This window comes from Anastrepha ludens, chromosome 2, assembly GCF_028408465.1.
Source record: "Anastrepha ludens isolate Willacy chromosome 2, idAnaLude1.1, whole genome shotgun sequence".
In the NCBI taxonomy this organism is placed as follows: Eukaryota; Metazoa; Arthropoda; class Insecta; order Diptera; family Tephritidae; genus Anastrepha; species Anastrepha ludens.
Window position 1 is genome coordinate 76,041,011 of NC_071498.1, and position 25,412 is coordinate 76,066,422.

Consider the following 25,412-nt stretch of genomic DNA (forward strand, 5'->3'; position numbering starts at 1 on the left):
CATTGCAAAGTTTAGGTGGACTTAGGTTTCTTAATAAAATAACAGGACAACCTATTTTCAGCTCCATTTTGTGAGGAGGGAGTCCAGACGGTTTCAAAGAATTTAGAAATTCTGTAGGAAATTGAACAGCTTCTTCCAAATCGAGAACAGTATCGACCGAGTAGTATATTTTCGTCGGCGCATCAATCTTTGAAATAATCAAGTTATTTACTTTATCTACTTGTTCGTTAGTTGGTGACAGAATAGCTCTTTCTTTAAACCAAGATATTGTCTTATAACTTATGTTATCAATGTCTGGATAGACATTATTGACTAACTCTTGGATGTTGTCTATCAAAACACAAAGGTTTTCTAGGTTAATCCTTCCCTCACTTTGTGTTAATTCTCCATTGCCAACTTTTAGCAGCATCTCTGGAAATAGCCTGTTCTCACGTGAAGATGACGAAATCCTCATATTAGTTTTAAGCTCTAATTTATTGACATACGACTAAAGGTGGGATCTTTTTAGCGAAGCATTTATTTCGTCAGCACGTGTTCCTCGAGTCACAACTGGTAGGATTTGACGGAAATCTCCTGAGAACAGAATTGTACATCCACCCATAGGTGCATTTTTGTTGCGCAAATCGCGCATTGTCCTATCCAGTGCTTCCACAGACGTCTTGTTTGACATGGTAGCTTCGTCCCAGACTATTAATGAGCAGTCACGCATCAATTTTCCTGTATTGCTCTGTCTAGAAACACTACAGACGCTGTTATCATCATCGGTGGCGATTTTCAGCGGGTGCTTCATTGTAGAGTGTGTGGTTCGGCCTCTTTCCAAAAGACTCTTTCCAAAAGAGTAGCGGCAATGCCGGATGACGCAACAGCTAACGCAATTTTTCCGGTAGATCTCAATTTCTAATTACTGTTGTAATATCTTGAAAAATATTGTTTTTAATTATATGCTGTAAAGAGCCATATACATAGATCTATATGAAAACAACAATGTATTTAAGGTATTTAATTGGATAAGGATTAATGTTGTACCCATTTGTTGAAATCGCTTCGAAAATAAGCTATTAGTTGTCGTAAAAAGTAAATGACAAAAAATGTTATTGTATGGAATTGATAGCAAACTAAACGCGCTCCGAATCAATAAAAACTATTCAAAAACTGTATTTTAATTATGTGCGATTTACTAATATAGAACCTGAAAATAGCGTTTTATTTCGCTGTAAAATTGTATGTGCATATAATTACATGGAATTCAGTACATACATAGATACATATGTACATATGTCCGAAATGAAATAATGCGAGCGATTCGTAAATACATATATACATACGTCACCATACGATGTAATTCAACATTAATGAGGTGTGGTGAGATTATCGCGTAACGCCTGCTGCTTCACTCGGTTGACAGCGAACACACACACAAACAGCTTTTTTTGGAAAAAGAGCTGCTTTTGTTTAAACAATTTTGGTTAAATAACAAATAAATCAATTATTTTTTTTGATGCAGAACGAAAGTAAATATTTCAAAGTTAAACTTCAAGAAAGTTTCATTTTAATTGGTTGATTCGTTTATGATTTATGGCCGTGAAAACAAAAAAATTATGTTTTTTTGCCACATTTTGACCGATTGCCACGCCCCCTTTATATATTTCTTCACATTATATAGATATAAACCTTCCTCTTCAATCAATCTATCTTAAAAAAAAAACCGCATCAAAATCCGTTGCGTAGTTTTAAAGATTTAAGCGTATAAGGGGACATAGGGACAGAAAAAGCGACTTTGTTTTATAATATGTAGTGATGATATTCATATATTTTTATTATATTATTAAATATTTATTTAAAATATGTACATTTATTTGAGGTTGTAATATTTTATATCAACATTTACATGGGCAATTCTGGATATATTTCCCACCACGAATTATTGCATTAATCTTCAGTAGGTTCTACAATTCGGCATATAATGGGAATGTCCTGCACTTTTGTTGGATTGCTAAGATTTCTTGTCAAATTGCTGGAAATTACATTGTTTTTGAACTTCTGCCATGTGCGGGTGGTCAAAAAGTCTTTAAAAAGCTGTTCTCTGGATGGTATAGTTGAATTTAAATAGAATCGCCTGCTTTGCCATATGTTTCCCGGATTTTGCTCTTTTTCCAAGAGCCAGTATCTTGGCAGCATAAGACATTGAACTGTAGTTCGTGCCATTATAACCCGATGTTCTAGTTTTTCACCTAAACTGAAGACACCTCCAAAAGTAATTGAGCCTACATCAATGAAATGATTCTCAATTCTTGTAGTAATATCCTGTAATTAAAATTTTTCAGGAAAATGCAGTTGTACATATACATATGTATATACAATAAATAAGCGCTTTGAATTTATTACTAACAGACTTCGGCGGTTAATAGAGAAATGTAAGGCCTATTCTATTCGGCATTTCCCCGCACACTACCTTTATGCTCGATTAACTTGATGCGTGCGAAACCAACAACAAAGTTATCGAGGAAAATTCGCCGCTAGCGAGTATGGCTGTAGCTCATTAGACGCATTGCCTTACCAACACATGTAATTTAAGGCAGCTCTCTTCCCGCGGTGCTTCATCTATTCGCTATTTGCTAACTCTTGGCGAAAAGAAGAGGCCTACCTATATTTGAATTATTACAATATTTGTTGTTTTTAAAGATTGTTTTAAAACAAATCCGTCCTGGGTGAATACAAAAATTGTGAATTATATTAATACTGTTTTAATAGATACACAGGTGTACATGTTTCATTTCTATGAGAGACGAGTATCGCAGGCGATGAAACAATGAGCTGTATGAGCTTTACGACGACATAGATAATATGCAGAGAAAAAAGATGCAGAGGCTCTCTTCGTTGTGCCATGTTGTTCGAATGGATACAAACGCTCCGGCTCTCAAGGTATTCGATGCGGTACCAACTGGTGTTAGCAAAACAAGAGGAAGACTTCCTCTGCATTAGAAAGATCAAGAGGAGAAGGACTTTGTGCGAGAAAGAAACGACTGGTACGCTCTGTTAAACTCTCGATTAAGCGATTATTGCGTCAATCAAGAAGAAGAGAAACACAATACCGATGTCCAAAAGTTCCAGCTACGTCATGGTTTTGAGAAGAGTGGGGATGAAAACTTCTAAAAACGTGTTTTTGGGTGTCACTCTTTTCACAATAATCTGACGTGCCAGATATTTATTTTATTGTAGCTTATGCTTATATGAAAGCGGGAATCTTATTCCACAATAAGTTTCCAAAAAAAATTTACGGCTTGTAATTACTTTTTACTTACGACCTGCCGAACAGCAACAATTGCCCCACAGCAACATTTGCTAATGACACAGCAATCCTAACTGTCGAAAAGACAGAAATAGAGTATACTAGGGACAGATAAATGGCACAGTAAATTGAATTAAACAAAGTCTGTACACAACAAATTTACAAACAAAAATACCCACCATCTACCAATATACTCGTATATAAACAGCAGCAAACAGGTATGACGCTTGACACGAAACTTAGGTGAAGTGCGCACGTGAAAAAGAAAAGAGAAGAACTGAACCTAAAATTCCAAAATACGCGTTGACTAATGGGTAAGCAATCAGCCTCATCCGTACACAATAAGATACTGCCTTACAAACAAGATCTCAAGCCTATCTGGACCTATGGGATTCAGGTGCGGATGCTTCAGCTAAAGCCACAAAAGCAAACAAGCAAAGATTCCAAACTAAAGTGCTCAAGTATGCTGTTCGTGCTCCATGGTATATTAGGACGCAAGATCTAGAACGTGACGAGAAATGCGCAAAATCGCACAGAGAGCGACTAAACAACCATGTGAACAATGAAGCTTTCATTCTTAACGATAATACAAAATGGAAACGAAGGCTCAAGCAGAATAAAAAAACCTCTAGATTTAAGTGATAAGTTCGTGCGTATTTTACCCATAATTTCACTTTTGTGCGATTTTTGCATACAAAAAATTATTCGCGGAATATAACGGAACTATTTATATTTTATTTGATATATTGTGTATTCAACAAGTGATTTTAATCGCGGATAGAAGCACGTGTTGTTAAAAAATAAAATGGAATCTTCGAACGTGTATAAGAGGCATATAAAAGTGGTAAAAATGCAACAACTGCAAGCTGCTGTAGAAATAAACACTGTTCACGGAGTGGATACCGTGAGTGTAAGGACTGCGCAAAAGTGGTTTTCAAAATTCCGAAGTGGTAACTGCGACGTGGAGGACGCCCCGCGCTCTAGTCGTCCTGAAGTCTTTAACTCCGACGCCTTGCTCGAACGTGGAAGCTGAGCCAAATTTGACAGTCGATATGATAGCTCAGAGGTTAAATTCATCGCATGGAACAGTTCACAGGCACCTGGTTCAGTTGGGAAAGGCTTCAAAGCTGAGAAAATGGGTTCCACATAGACTTTCCGTCGCCAACCTTCAGCAGAGAGTGAATGTGTATTCTCAGCTGCTGCAACGGCTTGCAAATGAAAGTTTTTTGAACCGTATCGTTATATGGTGATAAAAAATGGGTCCTTTACAATAATCCTGTTCGCAAATGCCAATGGTTAGATAAAGATGAAACACCAGAACCGACCCCTAGAGATGGCCTTCACCCCAAGAAGATTATCCTGTCTATTTGGTGGGATATGGCCGGTATTGTTTATTATGAACTTCTGGAACCAAACCAAACGATAAGAGCTGATTATTAGTCCCATCAGCTATCAAACCTGAAACAAAAATCAACCGTCTTTAGTAAATATACGCAAAGTTTTGTTTCACCACGACAACGCAAGACCTCATACCGCAAGGCAAACATTAGACAAGCTGAATGAGCTCGAATGGGAGCATCCACCATACTCTCCGGATATTGCATCTTGTGATTATCACCTTTTCCATGGACTTCCATCCCATATGAGTAACAAGAACTACTCCTCAAAAGAAGCTTTAAAAAGGGATATCGAAGCATATTTTGGCTCCAAGAACAAACAATTTTTTGAGCAGGCAATTAAAAACTTGCCTAAACGTTCGGAAGACATTGTTAATAATGAAGGAAAATATATTATTGATTGATAAATACTTTAAACATCTTTTTTATGAATTTTAAAACCACCTTTACCCACATATCCGATAAAAAGCATCAACAAAAACAAAGCATGAATTTAAACGAATATGTAAACAAACCTCGAGAATTTTGGAAACGTGTTCTATTTTCGGATGAAAGAAAATATTGTGACCTCACCCTACCCCAACATCTAAAACAAAGGGCACTCGCAAATGGCCAAAGTGAACACTGAATCGTTCCTAGCTCACTTTGATGCTAATTTCATGCCGCACATAAGTGGTGACTCTGGCCTTCTTGCATTGCCAAAAACTGCGACGTATCGGCGCCCCGTATGAGGCTACGCTCAAGAAGACGACCTGTGTACTAGTGGACAACAGAAATAGCTGAGCTCAGAAGAACCTGTTTCCGTAACAGAAGAAGCAGAGGCGGAAGCTGCTGATTTCAGACAATCCCGAAAGGTGCTGAAACCAGCAATCATCGCAAGAAATCAAAATGGGAGGAACTTCGAAGGGATCTAAATAGCAACCCTTGGGGACTGGGCTATAAAATTGTAACGGGGAAGCTAAACGCGAGCTCCATCGCCCCACATCTAGACAGTGATACTATTAGCAAAATAATGGACAGACTGTTCCCCACGCACCCTATGCTGTGAAGGGACCGAGACCCCCATGGCGACGAGATGCTCCCGCCCTTCACTGAGGAAGAGCTTAAAACCGCGGCAGGAATCCTCAAACAAAGCTCCAGGCCCAGATGGCATCGCAGCTGAAGCTCCCAAACTTATGGCTGAAAGCCGAGCAGACGGGATACTTGAGGTTAACAATGGATGCATTCCACAAAGCATTACATAAACTGACGCTAATCAGTAAGGGTAAGGGCGACTCCGCTTTGCATGCTGGACAGCGCCGGGAAACTGCTTGAGGAACTCATATAGTGCAGACTTGCAGAGTCTGTTGAGAGTGCAGGAGTATTGTCATCAATACGTTTTCCGACGCGGAAAATCAAACCTTGGCGTAATAGAGGAGATGGTAAGCAGCGCTCAACGTAGACGCCACTACCCGAACCGCATCACTGTACTCGCAGCTTACGATAGATAAATATTATAAAGGCACTACGAGAAAGGTTTCGAATACCTGCACATCTGCTAAGGATTCTCCAGAGCTATCTGAGTGAACGTGAACTGCTGTACGACACACCAAATGATCAGAAAACAAAAGCGATAACGTCTGACGCAGCTCAAGGATCTATTTTCGGCCCCGATCTGTGGAATCTGAGCTACGACGAGATATTAAGTATAGAAATGAAATAAGACACATATCTAGTGGATTACGCGGACCATATAGCGGCGGTCCGAAGTTATCCTTATGTCACAGGGTCACATGTCACTCGAGGTCAGTATGCAAATAGGCGACACGTCCTTAGTGACCCAAAAAGTAGTGAAATACTTAGGTATTCTACTTGACTTCAGGCTTTCTTTCTGGGCCCAGATACGGCATGCGGCTAGCAAAGCAGCCAAGGTCACGGGTATGCTAAACATCTATGGGGTAACACAGCAGAAAAGAAGGCTAATTATGGCGGCCACAAGCTCAATTCTCCTATACGGCAGCGAAGTATGGGGAATTGCGCAAAACTGCACAGCCAAGCGCAATGCACTGGAGGCTGTGCAACGAACAGCGGCACTAAAAGTTGCCTCAGCCTATCGCCTTATCTCTAGCGCTGAGGTCTTTGTGTGTGAAGTGCCAAGCGATGACGCTGAACACATGACAACGCGCCGAGCAACATAATCAGCAAAATGCTCGAACGCGAGGACAGCTGGAACGCGGTAAAGGAATACATCGAGAATGTACCCAGGAAAAAAAGATATACCTCGACACAGTGCAACAAAGTGAATCAGATAGAGCCTATATCATAAAAGCTGGATACAAATATTGTGACCCAGACGTGGGTGAATAGAATTGGTTCCTTATGGATGCTGTTCTTGGCCCTCCCGAAGTAATATAGAAAGTAGTCCCGGGAAGGGTGTCTCCCCAGAAGAATAGGAGGGATTGTTTTAGTAGCCACACCACACGACGCAATAGGCGACGATCGCTGTAAGCATTTTGAGCCCCACCTCACCTACCAAAATAAACAAGAAAGCAAATAGCGTCCTCGGGTATTCTTGGTCCAGTTTTGATTATTATTGTTATAAAAGACGTTGACTCTTGTTTCAAAAGTTCGAATGTTTTACTTTATGCAGATTGTTTTAAGTGTTTTCGTAATACTACCTCTGAGACTGATGCTCATCTCTTTTCAGAGGATTTACAGGGTCTGGCACTCAAAGTGTAACCAACTTCAGACCACTCGCGTGGCTGATGCACTTGGCCAAATGACAGAGTATTGTTTACAAGCGCACGGAAGCATCTTGCCGAGAGTAAACGCGAAAAAAAATCAGTAATGGATTTCAAACGTAATAGTGTGATTGCGTTATATTTGGCAGGAAAAACACAAGCGGCGATTGTACGTGAGCTCGAGCACCTTAAAGTAAATAAAGTGTTTGTTTATCGCACCATGACTCGTTACAATGATACTGGTAGCATCGCCAAAACGTCATGGAGGTGGTCATCAAAAGACGTGAAATGGTTCAAAAAGTGAAGAAGCGACTTTAGCGAAATCCCCGACGAAGTGCCTATCAAATGGCGAAAAAACTGAAAATATCTGACCGTAGCGTCCTCCGCGTACTGAAAAATGATCTCAAAGAGAAGTCTTACAATATCTAAAAGGGCATGATCTCACACCAAAGCAGCAACAAGTTAGACTTGAGAGAGCGAAAGAGTTGATTCGCTTGGCCGAAACCGGTCAATTTCGAGCATTGTGTTTTCTGACGAGAAAATTTTTCAAATTGAGCAGTTTGTAAACGTCCAAAACGATAGGGTTTATTGGACCGACCGATCATACAAGAATTTGAGTCATTGATTGGCCACCAGGAGGCAGCACCCGTCGCAGGTAATAGTTTGGGCCGCTGTAAACGCAGATGGGCGTTCTTCGCCAATCGTTTTCATCGAGCCTGGCGTCAAGGTAAATGCGAAATATTATCGGGAAAATATTCTGGAGGTTGCTTTGAAGCCGTGACAGACAAGCAAACATTTCGGTGCCAGACCATGGACGTTGCAACAGGACTCTCTACCGTGTTACAAAACTCGAGGGAGCCAAGAATGGATGTGAGTATGCCTCCATTAAAATTGGAAAGGTGCGACATAAGTTGATTTGCTTTGAACTCCAGTCAATTAAATTTCATAAGTTTAAGGGCACTTGAAAGTAGAGGAATACTCCAGTATTATGCTTGTTTACGACGTAATTCCAACATGTTTAGGTTTTATTGATTCCATTGAATATAACGAGCTTCTTGAATTTTAATTCTTTTTCATCTCCAATATTTGTTTTTAAATCTGCCAAACGACGCTCTGTAATAGCCCTTTAATGGGCTATATTATCTATATATAAATGCATTAAATTTAAATGAAATAATATACCTCTTATCTCTGCCACAGACTGAATACATTGAGATGAAATGAAATACAATATATAACTATAAGGATGTGAAACCCCCTTATGGTTGCAATATCAAAAATCTTCAATGCCACGCTTTTCACTTCTATACACAGCGCATGAAACAAACACCTTTTAACGTCAATTTTTTCAGTAATCATTGAAAAAACGTCACCATAAATTTGATGCCATAATTGCTTCCCGCCAAAACCATTAATAAAATGCAGCTCGCATTGAACTATGGATAACGGAACCTAGTAAAGGTATGCATTTTTCTAAGACCTACCGACATGCACCGGCCACCTTTAACTAAGCCTTTTTTATATGTACCTATGTTGATTACCTGTTTGAGTGAAATTTGTTTCTTAGCCGTTCTCATTTCCGGAAGTTCTTCTGTAGACCTGAAATTATCATTGGACGGTATATTCTCTTTACTTATAATATTTGAAAGCCTTATTGAATATTCGTTCAAATATTTTGGATCACATTCAGAACTTATCCCACTGAATTCAGACATTTCTCCTGGTGCTTCTTCGGCGCCTAAATATTCCTTGGAGAAATTACTATTTCTTTTAGAAGAATTTTCCTCCTTGTTCATTTTCGACACGCCACATGAGTCTTGAATACTCTTTATGTCCATTTTTTGCAACTTTAATAGAAAATAAGAAAAAATATTATATTAACACTAATTAATATTGGTATTTTCAGAAAATTTAATTTTTGCGCACATTTTATAAAAATACGCAAAGCGTTTTTAATCAGATCTTCGGCTTGAATGTGAAGTTTATAAAGGAGGATCAATTTATAGGTATCGGATTTTAAATTGAAATAAAACAACGAAAATTCAAATTGATTGGGCAATCTTTATCATTTTTGTGTAGAACCATTCATGAAACTTATTTTTTAATGATAATCTCTTTGAAATGTGGACACAACTGCACCGTTTTTCGGTATCCGTAAGCACCAATTTTGAACGACTCGTTGGACGACTTCGGCCGTAGTTGGTTTATCCACAAAGCATTTGGACTTTACATATATATAAATAATTGGCGCGTACACCCGTTTTGGGTGTTCGGCCGAGCTCCTCCTCCTATTAGCGGCGTGCGTCTTGATGTTGTTCCGCAAATGGAGGGACCTACAGTTTCAATCCGACTCCGAACGGCAGATATTTTTATGAGGAGCTTTTTCATGGCAGAAATACACTCGGAGGTTTGCCATTGCTTGACAAGGGGGACCGGAATTAGAAACGACTTTTTTTATTTTGGTGTTTCACGAAGATTCGAACCAACTTCTTCCGAATGGTAGTCACGCAACCAACCCATTCTTCTACGGCGGCCCTTGTGGAAGAGCTTAACTTTTTAAAATAAGCTCATCCTACTAAAATACTTATTTTGGGAACCTTTTATTATTGATCCAGAATAAACTGCTACACAAGTTTACATGGTTTCACATAAGCAATAAGCATATTGCAGTATAGACTGCTTAACGTGATTTACAGCAATGTATAAGTACCTACTCTACGAGTATAGTCGCCAAATACGATTCTATTGTTGTTAATTGATAGTGAAAAAAGTCTCGAAAGAGATAGTGAATTTGTTTCGCGAGTTTTGTTGTCCTTAAAATTCCAATTGTTCCTCTCATTGAATCTTCTATATGTAAGTGTACATGTTTGTCCCATGTTCCTTCGCGCTATTTTTTTGGTTTTGCCTTCTCTTTAAATTGTTTAATGTTGTGAAGTTAGGTTATTTATTTTGATTGAAAAATTTTTTGATAGGTATAATCAATTCCAACTTTTCTTTATCGCTACCAATTTTGTTTATCCTATCCTCTCTTATCTGTAAACTTACTAATATAATTTTCTTGCTCTTTCACTAGCCTTGGTTTCCATTTATTTAAATTTGCGATAAGGTAGATTTCGTTACATAAGTTTTCTTTACCAACGCAGCCATTATGCAATCTACTGATTTTCTTTTATAGCGGTTAGATTTTAAGCTAACACAAAACAAATATATACAAGGTCATACCAAACGAATTCCTTTTTGACTTTCAGCATCCTCTTCCGACATTATTTCATAATCCAAGTCAGAATACGAAGATCCGTTTCTTAAATCGCCTTCTTTTGAGTTTCGTAGGGTACTAAATATTGCGGGACCTTGGAATAGGTTTTCTTCCTTACACTCGGAAATGTTAACAAGTTCAAATATTTTTCCGCCTGTTTTGAGTGTAACCTGTAATTTATTACACACTATTATTCGCTTTCTTTTTATGTAATCAAGTCTCATAACGGTAATTTATAGCCCACCTTCACTTGTAAACACTGCAATATCATGCATTCACCACTTATTACGAAATGTACATAACTCTCGTGACCTTTATCTTCATAAAGTATTGTTTCTAATGGATCAAACTGCCTAATAAGCGCTAATTTACATGCCGATATAATCTGTGTGAGTGAAACGGCACAATAAAAACGAAATACTTACAAGTAAACATGAATAGAATTATTATAAATACCTGATCATCATTTAAATATTTGAAGTATTCCAATGCTAGTAGAGCGGTTTTCTTTTCCTGCCACTGCTGTGTCATTATGGGCCGCAAAATCTTGTCAAAATCTTCTCCATGCAGAACAAGCAGTTCAACTTCGTCTGAAAGTTATTTATGTAATATATTTGTATCGAAAATAACGACTGCAGCGTGAAACTACTTGTTATGAACGTAATAGTGTTTATATTAGGCCTGTTCATGAATCAAATAGTTTGTAACAATTGTTGCAAATTATCACGTTTTGGTGTTCATATACCCAAAAAACTTGCAAAGTAGTGGAAAGTGTGAGAGGAAAATGACATTTCATTTTGTGTTTACTGCAACAACAAATAATACAATGGAATATTAATGGACTACTTAATAACTACATAGATTTAAATATACTAATCAATGAATTCAACCCGGCGATTGTCGCACTGCAACAAACACATATTCCATCCAATAAAACAACATACGCACCTAATAAATATAATATCTATTTCCACAATTTGCCTCAAAATACCTTGTGTAAGCAAGGAATCGCTTTCTTTATAAAAAAATCCTTAAACCATAAAATAATTCCTATTCCATCTAATATATCCTGCCTAGCTATTGAGATTGATAAGGAAGAAAAATCACTTTAATTAATTGTTATATTCCTCCCAGCCAAAATTTTACTTACAAAGAGCTTACTGATATAATTAACAAATTTTTCACCCCAATTATAGTCCTAGGCGATTTCAATGCTTGGAGCCCATTGTGGGGCTCCGAGAATTCCAATAGAAGAGGAAATACTATTGAAGATTTAATTTTGACCCAAAATCTCATTGTCTTGAACGATGGCCTACCCACACACTTTTCCACACACCAAACCTTCACCCATCCTGATATCATTCTTGCATCCAGTTCTATAGCTCCCAGCCTTTCTTCTCGTAGATTGGACGAACTCCACAACAGCGACCATCTCCCGCTCATAACATCCTTTTCCATCCCTGATTGGTACGAAGTCAAGCCGATATCAAAATTTTTAACGGGAAAAGCTGACTGGAAAAAATTTCATTCCTTATCCATAACTCTAACAAACAATAAAGCGGTTTCGAAAAACATCAACGCAAAAACTGCTAATAAGTATTAAAACAATAATTCGTTCGGCAGCCCACCTCTCAATACCACAAACAAACACAAGAAAATTTTCCGCCAAACTACCATACTGGTCTAACCTACTTACCATCTTAAGTAATAGCAAGTAAAAACTGTGGTCCAAATACAAGTACCACATGAACGATACCAACCTCGCTAATTATAAAAAAGCGAACGCTGTTTTCAGAAAAGAGCTTAAATCAGCTAAAAGGCGTTCCTTGGAAAAACTCACAGCAAATATAAATCCCTCTTCAAGCCCTAAACAAATATGGTCAGATATTAGAATGCTGACAGGCAGCTCACGTCGTTCTAACATATAATACTATTTGTTTATAATGAGCAAGGGCCAATCTATGCTCCACCAGATATCGCTGAAGAACTCCAATTTTCATTCCGCCTTCAACTCCCAAAAAAATCTAACCCTACCTGAAAATTACTCCAACCCATACCCTTCAATTGAAGCTTCGCTCATAGAATCCCAAATTTGTCAATATGAATTCGATTCTACGATCTCAAAAATGACAGGAAAGACACCCGGCTTGGATAAAATATCCTATGAAATACTAAAAAACCTACCCAGCATCCTCAAAATCCGACTCCTGAATCTTTACAATGATATTTTCAATGCTGGAATCTTTCCTCAAGAATGGAAAACTGCTTTAATTGTCCCTATCCCTAAACCTAATAAACCCTCTACCCTCATTACGAACTTTAGACCTATCTCCTTACTCCCTTGCATGTCCAAAATCCTTGAGATGATCATTTCCGTCCGAATTCTGTGGTTCGCTAAAGCAAAGGGACTTCTTAGTCCCAACCAATTTGGCTTCCAAAAAGACATAGGAGTGACCGAGTCGCTTTTATACTTTGAACATTTCGCACCCTCGGCATTAGCGTCAGGTAATCACTCTGTATTAAGTTTAGCCTTCGAGAAAGCATTCGATAGAATCGGCATTCATGTTGTTCTTAACCAACTCAAGCGCTGGAAAATCGGAAACAAAACATATAAATTCGTTAAATCCTTTTTAAGTAATCGCAAGTTTTCAGTCAGCGTTAATAATTGTAAATCACAGGCTCATAACCTCTTTAATGGTATACCATAAGATTCACCTCTCTCAGTAACATTGTTCACAAGAGCTTTCAATGAAATTAGTTCAATTATCGCCTCTAATGCCGAGGTGGAACATGTTATATATGCTGATGATATTTTAGTATTTTCCAAATTAAAAAACCTTAACGAAGTCACTTATACTTTCCTGAACATTTTAAACAGTATAAGCAAATGGCCAGAAATATCAGGCGCCAACATCTCAGCCCACATTCTAACACACTAAGGATTTTAGGCTTAACATTCGACAAAAAAATTACATATAAAGAACATTGTAAATCCATTAGAATAAGCTTATTTTCAAGGCTTAACATAATTAAGTTTTTATCTTCTAAGCATTCCCATGATCATCCACACACACTTGCTAACGTAATAAAGGCGATTTTGGACTTTGTATTTACGGACATTGTGCCAAAGAAAACATCAAACTATTAAATGCTCCTTACCATCCGGCAGCTTGAAGAAGTATCCGAGCTTTTTCAACATCACCAACAAAAGCTGTTCTTGCAGAAGCAGGATTACCGGATATACTACACAGAGTCAACCGCAACACAATAATGCTCCTACCCAAGCTTCTTCACTGCAGAAATAAAATATTACTTGGACTGGTAAACTCAGCGAAGCAACAACATAAAAATACCCGCAAACCGTCCATCATACAACGTTGTGTTGAAGTAATGCACAAACTGAATGTTTTCCCACCAGGCTTGAATCCAAAAATTATTTTTATCGCGGATTTGCTAAAATTCCCCAAAGGGGAGGTGGACCTCTAATGAATACGTCCAACATTTTAATTGAATCGTTGCTCCTTTAAGAAACGAATGGGAGTTCGTTTATGCCGACGGTTCTAAAACAGACACCAGTACATCGTTCGCAGTCACAAACCAGCTTGGTGTCACAATCTCAGTCGGGACTTTAACTTCCTACTGCTCAGTATTCACAGCGGAAGCAGCTGCATTGCTTGAAGCGGTAGTTTATACCTCCAACAAAGGCGGAAAATTCATTATTTGCAGCGATAGTGAACTCGTAATGGACGCTATATTGAACCATTCTAACGAAACTCCAATAAACACTGAAATCCGAAATAATATCGCATCAAATAAAAATTCCATAAGGGTCATGTGGGTTCCGGGTTATGCCGGAATACAAGGCAACGAGTGCGCTGATACTAGAGCCAAAGAAGCTGCCCAAGAACCCCTTCACTTCAGTGCACATTTTACTACCAAAGAAAAATTATACTAAAACCTCTTCAGGATGCATACAATAGCCAATGGTTTAATTATCAACACCACTACAAAAAGTACAACCCTACTGGCATCAAGCTGATATATCCTACACACATGTCTTCCAAGAACCTCAAGATATTTACACGCCTTCGAATCGGTCACACTATAGTCACTCATGTTCACATCCTAAACGGCACAGTCAAACCAGCCTTCCCTTTTTGCAACTCAGACTACACGACTTCACACCTCCTCGATACCTGCCCAGGATTGAAATGCACTAGAAATGCAATTCATCCTAACCTTGAACTTTCGAAGCTACTCAACAACACAGATGACAATAGCATTAATTTAATTTGTAAATTTATTAAACTAACTAAATTAAAACTTTAACTCTTTGCGAAAACTAGATATATGTACATATATAAAATTATACTCCGGTCAAACTCACACTACCCACTAATGTTCTAATACTCCCTCAACTGCTCTCTCCCATCCTCTTGTATAGTTACTTACCTATATTATTACTCTAGTTAAGATACCAGCCGAAGGCCCTGGCAGCCAGTGCTTATTTCGTAAGTGGAATAGTTATTAATAACTGTTACTCTTTTAAATAAATAAAAAAGTTAAATATTTACATACATATGTATATATATATATAAATGGCGCGTACACCCTCTCTGGGTGTTTGGCCGAGCTCCTCCTCCTATGTGTGGCGTGCATCTTGATATTGTTCCACAAATGGAGGGACCGAAGGCCAACTTTACGTCCTCAAATTCTAAAACTTATAATGAAAAAAAAACTCTAGAAATATAATTAAATTTAAAAAAATAAAACTCATTTACTTAATGCAAGACATACAAGTAACACATGGACTGAAAAATCCAAAGAAAACATGTATTTTTTCTGTTCAAAATTAGCTTTATTCATCAACGTAATTTACATCGAGAACAACGCAATCATTCCAGCGCCGCTGTAACATTTCCATACCGCTTTTGTAGAATGACTTATCTTTTGTCTCAGTTTCAACGATAACGTCTTCATTCGAGCGAAATTTCTTACCGGCGAGCATAATTTTATAAGTCTGCGTAGCCAGTAGTCGCTAGAATCACAATTTGGCGAATACGGTGGATGTGGGAACAATTCGCAGTTCAATTCATGTATTTTTTTTATGTCTTGATGAAACAAAACAGAGAGCAAACGCGGCAAACGTGAACAAAGTTTTCTCATAGTCATATGCTCATGCAATATAAAGCCAACACGTTCTTTTGATATCTTTAAGATGTCTGCTTACTCTCACGCAACTTCACCTACTTTCATTTTTTGATGTTTTCTGGTGTTATCGCCTTATTCGGACATCCACTGCGTGGTGTATCATCGGAGTCTCTACGACCACGTTTGAAGTCAGCAAAACATCGTTTTATTGTTGTTTCTGATGAAGCGGAGTCCTAATAATACTTTTCAAACTATTGCTTCTCATGCATGGCATTTTTTTCGATCAAGAAGCAGTGTAAAATTAAAACACGAAATTCTTTTTGATCCATTGTTTTGAAAATAACAAAAGTAGCCTAGCTCTTAGTACAATAACTCCCGAACTAATGAATAGAATACCATGCAATTTTAACAGTGGTCTTATTAAAGTTAGTACAGGGTGGCTGATGAATTTTGCTACATTAAGAAACTCAAATAACTTTTTTTTTAGTGTATGGAATTCATTTATTTTTTTTTTTCAAGTTGAAGGTCATTAAATTTTATTAAATGTAGCTTAACTAGTTTTAAAAATAATTGAATTTAAATGCCCCCCATGCTCGTTGACACAAGTGCGGCATCTTAGTAAAAAGTTGTTCATTGCTGCTTTGAGAGTTGCGACAGGAATAGCCGCAATTGTTGCCCGAATGGATTGTTTTAGTTCATCCAAATTTGTTGGCTTTGTTTTATAAACTTCTTGTTTACATAAACCCCACAAGAAAAAGTCAGGTGCAGTAAGGTCAGGCGACCTGGGGGGCCAACGAAATTCGGAGTTTCTTGAAATCAGTTTATTGGGAAATTTTCGTCGCAACTCTGTCATAACAGTCTGGGCTATGTGAGACGTTGCCCCATCTTGTTGAAACCACACAGAGTTGAAAGGAATTCTCTTTCGGCGTAGTTCTGGATAGAAAAATTCTTTCAGCATTTTCAAATAACGCTCTCCAGTAACCGTAACGGTGTGACCATTTTCTTCAAAAAAATAAGGCCCGACAATACAGCGTGAAGAAACCGCACACCACACTGTCACGCGAAGAGGATGCAATTCCGTCTCGTGGAGTATCTGTGGGTTAGAAGTACTCCATATTCGACAATTTTGTTTGTTCACATTGCCGTTTAAATCGAAATGGGCCTCATCAGACATGAAAAGGCAGTTTAACCTGTTTTGGTCTTCTTCCACCATTTGCAGTATCTTCTGGCAAAATTCCAAGCGAATTGGCAAGTCTGCTGCATTCAGTTTGTTAACCATTTGAATTTTGTAGGGAAATAAGTCTAAATCTTTGTGCATTATTGTTTGCAAAGACTGTCGGCTGACACCAAGTTGAGCAGATAAGCTTCTTGTTGAAACCCTTGGATTGCTTTGTATAGCTGCAGCTACAGCAGCGATCGTTTCCTCCGTCCGAACTGGTGGGTTTCGATGATAAGGCCTTCTTGCGACTGTTCCTTGCTCAGCAAAATTATTCACCAGTCTCATTATGGTCCATCTGCTCGGGGGATCGCCGCCAAACATCCGCCTGTACTCTCTCTGTACCAAAACTACGGACTCCAGTGCGTGATAGCGGCGGACTATCCAAATTCTTGTTTGCGTGTCCCAGTTATCCATTTTAATAAATTTTAAAGATCAATCTGCAAATTAAAACAAAAATGGAACAGATAACTTAAAAAGAAAAAAAGTTATTCAATTTTTTTTTGGTAGCGGCTTTCATCAGCCTCCCTGTACTAACTGAAAAAGAGGTGAATGTAATAAAACTAGTGCCCTCTATGTGTTAGTCTCCCTACTTTTCAGCCCATGTGTTATATATATTCAATAACCACAATAATAATCAATAATTAGCAACCCCTATCAAAAAACAAAACGCCTAAATGGCGAGTCCGGATTGACAACAAGATGTGTAACTTGAGAAAATATTTGTGGAGGTTGACACAATTTCGTTAAACATTTAGAAATCTTAAAACAAACACACAAGAAACCAATAGAAGAAATTTTCGACACCCAAAAACAGAAACTCAAAGTATGTGCTGCTAGACTTGCAAGATACAGAGAATTAAATCGAAAAAAGATAGACAATCCATTCATAAGCAACGAAAAGATATTCCATAAGCAGTTAAATGAAACAGCCCCAGCTGATATGAATCCACCAAAAAAGGAAAAAATAACTTTTTATTCGAAGGAAACGTGGTCAACACCAACACAGCGCATTGGATACATGAGGAAAAAAAGAGGCAGGAAGGTCTACACCAACAACATGACATAGAAGTATCAACAGAACAACTAATGGAAATAATCAATAAAACACAAAACTGGAAATGATAGTAGTAAACCATATATATACAATATTTTTGGTATAAAAAGTTAACCACTGCATATGAACACATAGCCAATAAACGAAATAATTAATCAACGCAAAAACGACCTCCATTCCATACTATACTTATAGGCGGAACATGCATAAAACCAAAAAACACAGAAGCAACCATCCCCCGAACTACAGACCCATAACATGCCTACATACCCTATACAAAATAATAACTTCTACAATTAGTAACATCTTTCGCGCTATAACATTTTAACGAATGAACAGAAATGCTGCAAAAAGGACAGTTGAGGATGTAGAGAACAATTAGAGAACAAAAGTTATGAATCAAAGCACAAATGCGCAATGTACGCACCTGCTACATAGACTATCAAAAAGCTTTCGATTCAGTGCCCCACAACTGGTTTCCAAGGTTTTACAAATATGTAAAATACCCCCAAAACGTATACACTTTTTAACAACTACCATGTTTAAATGGAAAACGAGCATAAAACAATAACATACGAAGAGGCATATTCCTGGGAGACTCTTTAAGCGCTCTATGCTTTTGTCTTAGCCTTAATCGTTTGTCTAACACACTTAACAGTTAGAAGCTCCTTAAGATTACAGATTACAGATCAACAGATATAAGAATGCAATTCGGAAATAAGAAATGTAGAGCACAGCACGTAACAACCAAAAAGAAAATAGTTAGCCAAAACATATACAATTTAGAGGAAAATTAAACCTGTAAATATTTCCGTTTCCAACAAAGCACCAAACTACCACACAACTATTAAAACCCAACTTGCAAAACAATATGAAAAACGCCTCAAACAAATCTTTAAAACATATCTGAATTCCAAAAATCTCACCAAAGCCGTAAATAAATATGCTCTACCCATCCTATCATACTCATTTGGGATCATACGTTGGTCTAAAACAGACAACAGACAAATAAAACAGCAACTAGAAAACTGATGACAAAATATAGAAACCCACTTCCAAAATCATGCATACAATGAATCCCAATACAAACAATCCCAAGAACAGAAGGAGGAAGAGTCGTTATAGATACTCCCAACCTGCATAACAATCAAATAAATAATCTTAAACAAGCTTTATCAGCTTTACGACGACATACTACTATGAGCAAAAAGTAAATAGCGCAACGAATAAAGTTCTAGCGGCTGCATTGACTGGGTGATGTCGTTTGAATGGATACAAACGCTCCTGCTCTGAAAGTATTCGATGCGGTACCAGCTGGTGGTAGCATAGGAAGAGCACTTTGTCAAATTCGGCCAAAATCACGTAGGCGGTTATCGCGCCAATTAAGAAGAAGAAATAGTTATAGCAGACAGAAATTGTTCCTCACTAACCCTTCACAACACATATCATATAATAATAAGTAAACCGCTCAATGTCTCAAATAATGGTGTTCAGAAAAGGTGGGAAACTTAGTAAAGAGGAGAAATGGCATTATAAGCTGTGTCTCGATATACTTACTTAGGAGTGGAAATAACACCTCAGATGAATTTTAAAAAACATGTTGAAAACAGCTGCAGCAAAGAATGGTATTAATGCTTCGTGGGCTTTTAAAAAAGAAAGAAATTTAAATTGAAGCTAAATAGAAACTTTTTCTTGCAGTTTGTCGTTCAATACAATCATACGCAGCACAGGTGTGGGGTTTCGGGTGGTTTGAAGAAGTTGATATATTGCAAAAGTATTTTGTAAAGCGAATTCTGAAGTTACCATCATATATGCCTACATACATACTTTTTTTGGAAACCGGCATGTAAGAAAATCATTTGTTGACCTTAGAACTATTCCTTAAGTATATGCACAGAATTTTGTTTATGTACTCAGAAAATCGGCTGCCACATTATCTGTCCAAAATTGTTATAAAGAAAGAAGTCTTCTGGATTAGAGTCTTCTTGTTTAGTAAAAACGATGTCATTTGGCGAAGAGATAACATACAATCAGAAAGCTGGATAGAAGATGCAAAATTGCTTTTAACAAACCACAACCAGGCTAGGATGAATATGTACATACAAAAAGCCTTAAGTACTAGTAGGATATATAAGGAATTGGATTGGTCAAAAGGTCTGGTTTATTTAAAAAAATACGATATAGAATCAAGCATGTGGATAATGAGGGCTAGAAGTGACATGGTAATTTTAAATAGCAACAGATTTGAAACAGAAAGTAAAACTTGTTCAATGTGTAATTTAGGCGAGCTTGAAAACATAGCACATTTCCTGGCGCGCTGCCCGATATTAAGAGAATATAGAAAAGTCTTTTTCGGAAATTTTACCTTAAATGATTCACAGCTGATTGAGATTCCCAATGGGAACATGATCATTGGGATAAACTTTTGCGTTTCATTAAATATGCTTCTAGATACAGAGATTACTTAATAAAAGAGTTTAACTGGTTTTAGAAAACCGTAAACCAAATAATTGTTTTGTACGAAAAATAAATCGACAGACGGCTCATGCCATTGTCGTTAAATTATTGTAAATATTTATTTATTTTTTCTTAATATTACAATAAGTAAATTTCAAATTTTGTATATTTTACTTTATTTGCAATAAATACTACTACTACTACTAATAATATGTACAACAATGAAAAAACAAGCCATTTGGGCACAGAAAGAGCTCCACAGCAGACATCCGCAGTTAATGCGGGACCAAAATATTTGCCTGAAGAACAGCTGCACCTGGCTACAAAAAGAACTTTACCCTGAGACTGAAGGATTGATTTGCTCGCCACTCAGAGTCAAGTTATCCTCACAAAAAATGATCAAAAATACGTTTTGGGAGATCTCAACGTGTCAGATGATAAATGCCACAGAGACCACATACACTCTGAAACGATAGACCACATAATCATAGGATGCCCCACACTTGCCGGTACCGAATAAGAGGTTGTTCAAAAATTGTTGCGGTTTGATGAGAATTTTATGGTTTAAAATACACTTTGTTATTCAGTATAGTCTCCCTGAATACCAATCACCTTGCTCCAACGAGATTCCAATTTATGAATTCCAATTTATGAGAATCTGGAAGGGCTGTAAAATACGCTTCCACAGCTCTTATAACCTCATCACTTGACGAAAACGCTTTATATGCATGGATTTTTTTCTTTTGAAAACACCAGGTTCACACCACTCTTTAATCTCTTGTTTTGATTTAGGATTATGGTGATAGTCCCAAGTCTCATCCATAGTGATGACTCGACTCACAAAATCCACTTTATCCTTTTGAAAACGCTCTAAATGTTGCTGAGAAAGTCGCATTCGAAAGTTTCATTCAGTCAAAACATTGCCTGCACTGCCCAATGAGATGTCTATGGCTTCTACTAAATCTCTTTCAGTCATTCGACGGATTTCCAATACGGTGTCCTGAATATTTTGTACGATTTCTGGTGTTGTTGCCGTTTTGGAAGGCCTGTACGACCACGTTTATATTCCACCATCTTTATACTGTACTAATTGATGGCGAAAAGTCCTTATACACTTTCAACATTCTTTTATAAATTTCCTTTGCCTATAAACCTTCCATAAATAAAAATTCAATCACTGCACGACACTTGATTTTCCCCATTGTAAAAGATAGTGTGACACATCGATACTAAATGGCTTCTAACCAAAGAATGAAGTGACAGATTGAAATCCAGCTTCACATACATACGTACATATGTATATATGAATAGGGTACCAACTTAAAAAAAAATGTAGGCTAGTTGCTACGCCCTCTCTTATCGAACCGCAAAACTCATTGGACAACCTAGTACACAGAAATTCAAAATATAGTCGCAAAAATTCTACATCAAGAAATAACAAACAAATTACAACTGTCAAAAATCGAGGAACCATTTTATAAACACACACCATGCAACATAATAGAAAATGAAATATATACACTATATTGGGACACAGCAATATATATACATATATAACGGTTGACACTTTTTATGAGGAGCTTTTTCATGGCAGAAATACATTCGGAGGTTGGCCATTGCCTGCTGAGGGGTGACCGCTATTAGTGTTTCACCGAGATTCGAACCTACGTTCTCTCTGAATTCCGAATGGTAGTCACGCACCATCCCATTCGGCTACGGCGGCCACCGACATAGCAATACATACAGATAAAGCCATAATTAACAATTGACCAGATATAACATATGCTCGAACGATTCCGTTTATAATATAAGCCAATGGTATATTACACAAAACATTTATGCTTAATCTGAAACATTTAGAAATAAGATTCATCACAGAATTCAAAAATCGCGATTCTTAAAATGTGCAATATAGCAAGACATTTTTTTAATCTTTAAGTTAACAACGAAATATAATAAGTAATAATTAAAAAGTGAAATGAGATATCCAAAAAGAACGACGGAAATTTTTTTAATTCTATATCAAATAACAAAATAAAAAAGCAGCCCGAAACTGCCGTCGTGCTTGGTGAGAATAGACTCGAATCGCGCAGTATGCGGGGTGAGATTGGCATGGGATAATAATAATAACAATAAGTTTAAGAAAAGTATTTTCATAAAAGGAATTAACTTTAAGCTATTTGTCAGTATGTCCCGTGCAAGTTCACTCGACTACGGCGACCTTTAACACTTACTGCGGGAAATGCATGTTTTTCTTCGAGGGCATTCTTCAATCATTTCAATATCGCCAAGGCAATCTCCTGGCCCAGTGATCAAAACCAACTTGTCCTCGAATGCGTTTTTTGTCTAGCCAAAAACATTTTGCGTTTTTTTAAACCAATTTAGTATTTTTTATGAAATTATCTTAAATACAAACCCGATCATAAACTCTTCGGTATAATTCAACTTCTCCACTGAGTATAAAGTATACTGAAGAAGGCGGATCACCTTCTTTTATTATTTTTCGCCCAGGTTGCAAAAACATAAATTTAATGACTGGTACCAATCTAGCACGTACTTTCTGTAAAACGAATATTTATTCATATTACCTTTGGGAGGTCTTGCAAAGACAATAACCAACATTATTTGGATTATTATTTGGTTTCTGCAAGCTTCAATAAGGCTATGTGCTATGCATCAAAAATGTTGGTTAGAGCGCTGCATGTATCTACAAATACCATATTAACATACAAACGACTAACCGGCGGAATTCGAGAAAAGCACGTTAGACTCGCGATCAGATTAACCAATTTTTTTCGGTCATCTATTGAACGCATGGCGGGATGAGTTCGCAGCAGTATTTTTTCCTATAAATTATTAAATAAAAAATATCGTACCACATTAGTAAATTACGAGTATAAGGCTAAATACTGGGTGGTTTTTTAGCTATTATCTTTTTAAACAGTTGGTTTAAACAGCTGACGCACGTTTCGTGTTTTGTTTCACTGTCAAACATATTCAGTTTGGCCTATAATTTAACCATGAATCGTCTTTCAAACGATCAACGCTTGCGAATCATTGAATTTTATTATAAAAATGCGTGTTCTGTTAAGAAAGTTTATCGCGCGCTTCTTCCATGTTATGGTCAGTTTAATCGACCCACTGAAGCGGCTATTCGAGCTATTGTGACTAAATTTAGATCCGAAGTTACATTATTGGACATCAAACCATCAACACGCTTACGTAGAAAATTTTGCGAAAGGATTTAGGTGTGAAGCCTTTCAAAATACAGCTGGTGCAATAATTGAAGCCGAAAGAATTTTTGGTGAATGGGCTCTTGGAAAGTTGACCGAAGATCCACTTTTTTATCGTAAAATTGTGTTCAGCGACGAAGCTCATTTTTGGATCAATAGGTACGTAAATAAGCAGAATTGTCAATTTTGGAGTGAAGATCAGCCAGAAGAATTGCAAGAGCTACCAATGTATACAGAGAAGGTCACAGTTTGGTGCGGTTTATGGGCTGGAGGTATCATTGGACCGTACTTCTTCAAAGATGCTGCGAATCGTAACGTAACTGTGAATAGTGAGCGCTACCGTGAAATAATATCCAACTTTTTTCCCCCCAAAATGCAAGAGCTTTACTTGCATGACATGTAGTTTTAGCAAGACGGTGCCACATACCACACAGCACGCGTAACAATGGACTTGTTGAGAGGCGAGTTCGGTGAACATTTTATTTCACGTTCGGGATCTGTCAATTGGCCACCCAGATTGTGCGATATAACGCCTTTAGGTTATTTTTTGTGGGACTATGTTAAAGCTCATGTGTATTCAGACAAGCTTGCTTCAATTAACGCATTGGAAGACATCATTAAAGCATTTATATGTGAGATACCGGCCGAAACATTGGAAAGAGTATGCCAAAATTGCACAAATTGGACTAAACGGATGGACCATTTGAAGTGCAGTCGCGGCCAACATTTGCATGAAATAATCTTCAAACATTAAATTATATGTACTGTACTATCGATTTAAATAAAAATTTCATGCATTTTTCTGAATTTTACGAGTGTTTGTTTGAAAATTATTCATTATGAAAATTATATTATCATCATTAACACTGGTCGATAAAGCTGCGATATTTTATTCAATAATGTAAATTTGGTTCTAAATTTAGTCACAATAGCTCGAATAGCCGCTTCAGTGGGTCGATTAAACTGACCATAAAATGGAAGAAGCGCGCGATAAACTTTCTTAACAGAACACGCATTTTTATAATAAAATTCAATGATTTGCAAGCGTTGTTCGTTTGTAAGACGATTCATGGTTAAATTATAGACCAAACTGAGGATGTCTGACAGTGAAACAAAATACGAAACGTGCGTCAGCTGTTTAAACCCAAGGTAATAGCTAAAAATTCACCCGTTATAATAAAGAGACAGAAGAGATATAAATAAATTGTAATATTGTAGACATTAATTTTTTTTCCTTTAACTTACTATATTTAAGTAGTTACATATTTTTAATGAGAAATATGTTTTGCTTTCTATAAGTGTTATTTGAAGCGCATGATAAATCAAAAAGCAAAAATAACAAAAATTAATACGAGTATACTGCAGTGACACATATTACGTTTTGTGAATGCTATTGAAAATGGGCGAAATCGGTCCATAGCTACACCCATCTCCCATGTAACGATGGTTTTCTTCTTATTTTTACACCGTCCTCGAACTTCGACTCATCTGTATACCAGATTCCCGGGTTAGATTGAATATATGGATTACCTGCCTCCCAGAGCACTCGATCGAAAATACATATCTCGAAATTTTTAAAAATCTTTGAAGCAAGTGCATTTGCATCACGCAATTGTAGCACAGGCTTTTTTATAAA

The 25,412-nt window shown here is 37.3% G+C and overlaps 1 protein-coding gene across 2 annotated transcripts in view; it reads right to left on the bottom strand.

The window, feature by feature from the left end:
* Positions 1-1,801: 1,801 nt before the first annotated feature.
* LOC128871895 (uncharacterized) overlaps positions 1,802-25,412 on the bottom strand; it is a 29,409-nt gene continuing 5,798 nt past the window's right edge. The window contains exons 2-9 of one of the 2 annotated variants that reach the window (XM_054114049.1): positions 23,285-23,389; positions 22,960-23,103; positions 22,778-22,889; positions 11,119-11,252; positions 10,907-11,047; positions 10,629-10,832; positions 8,948-9,253; positions 1,802-2,304 (exon numbers count right to left, since the gene is read on the bottom strand). In XM_054114049.1, the coding sequence (XP_053970024.1) occupies positions 1,930-2,304; positions 8,948-9,253; positions 10,629-10,832; positions 10,907-11,047; positions 11,119-11,252; positions 22,778-22,889; positions 22,960-23,103; positions 23,285-23,389 (1,521 nt within the window). In that variant the 3' untranslated portion in view covers positions 1,802-1,929. Of the gene's footprint in view, positions 2,305-8,947; positions 9,254-10,628; positions 10,833-10,906; positions 11,048-11,118; positions 11,253-22,777; positions 22,890-22,959; positions 23,104-23,273; positions 23,390-25,412 lie in introns of those variants that run through there. The other variant, XM_054114050.1, reaches the window with a different exon arrangement.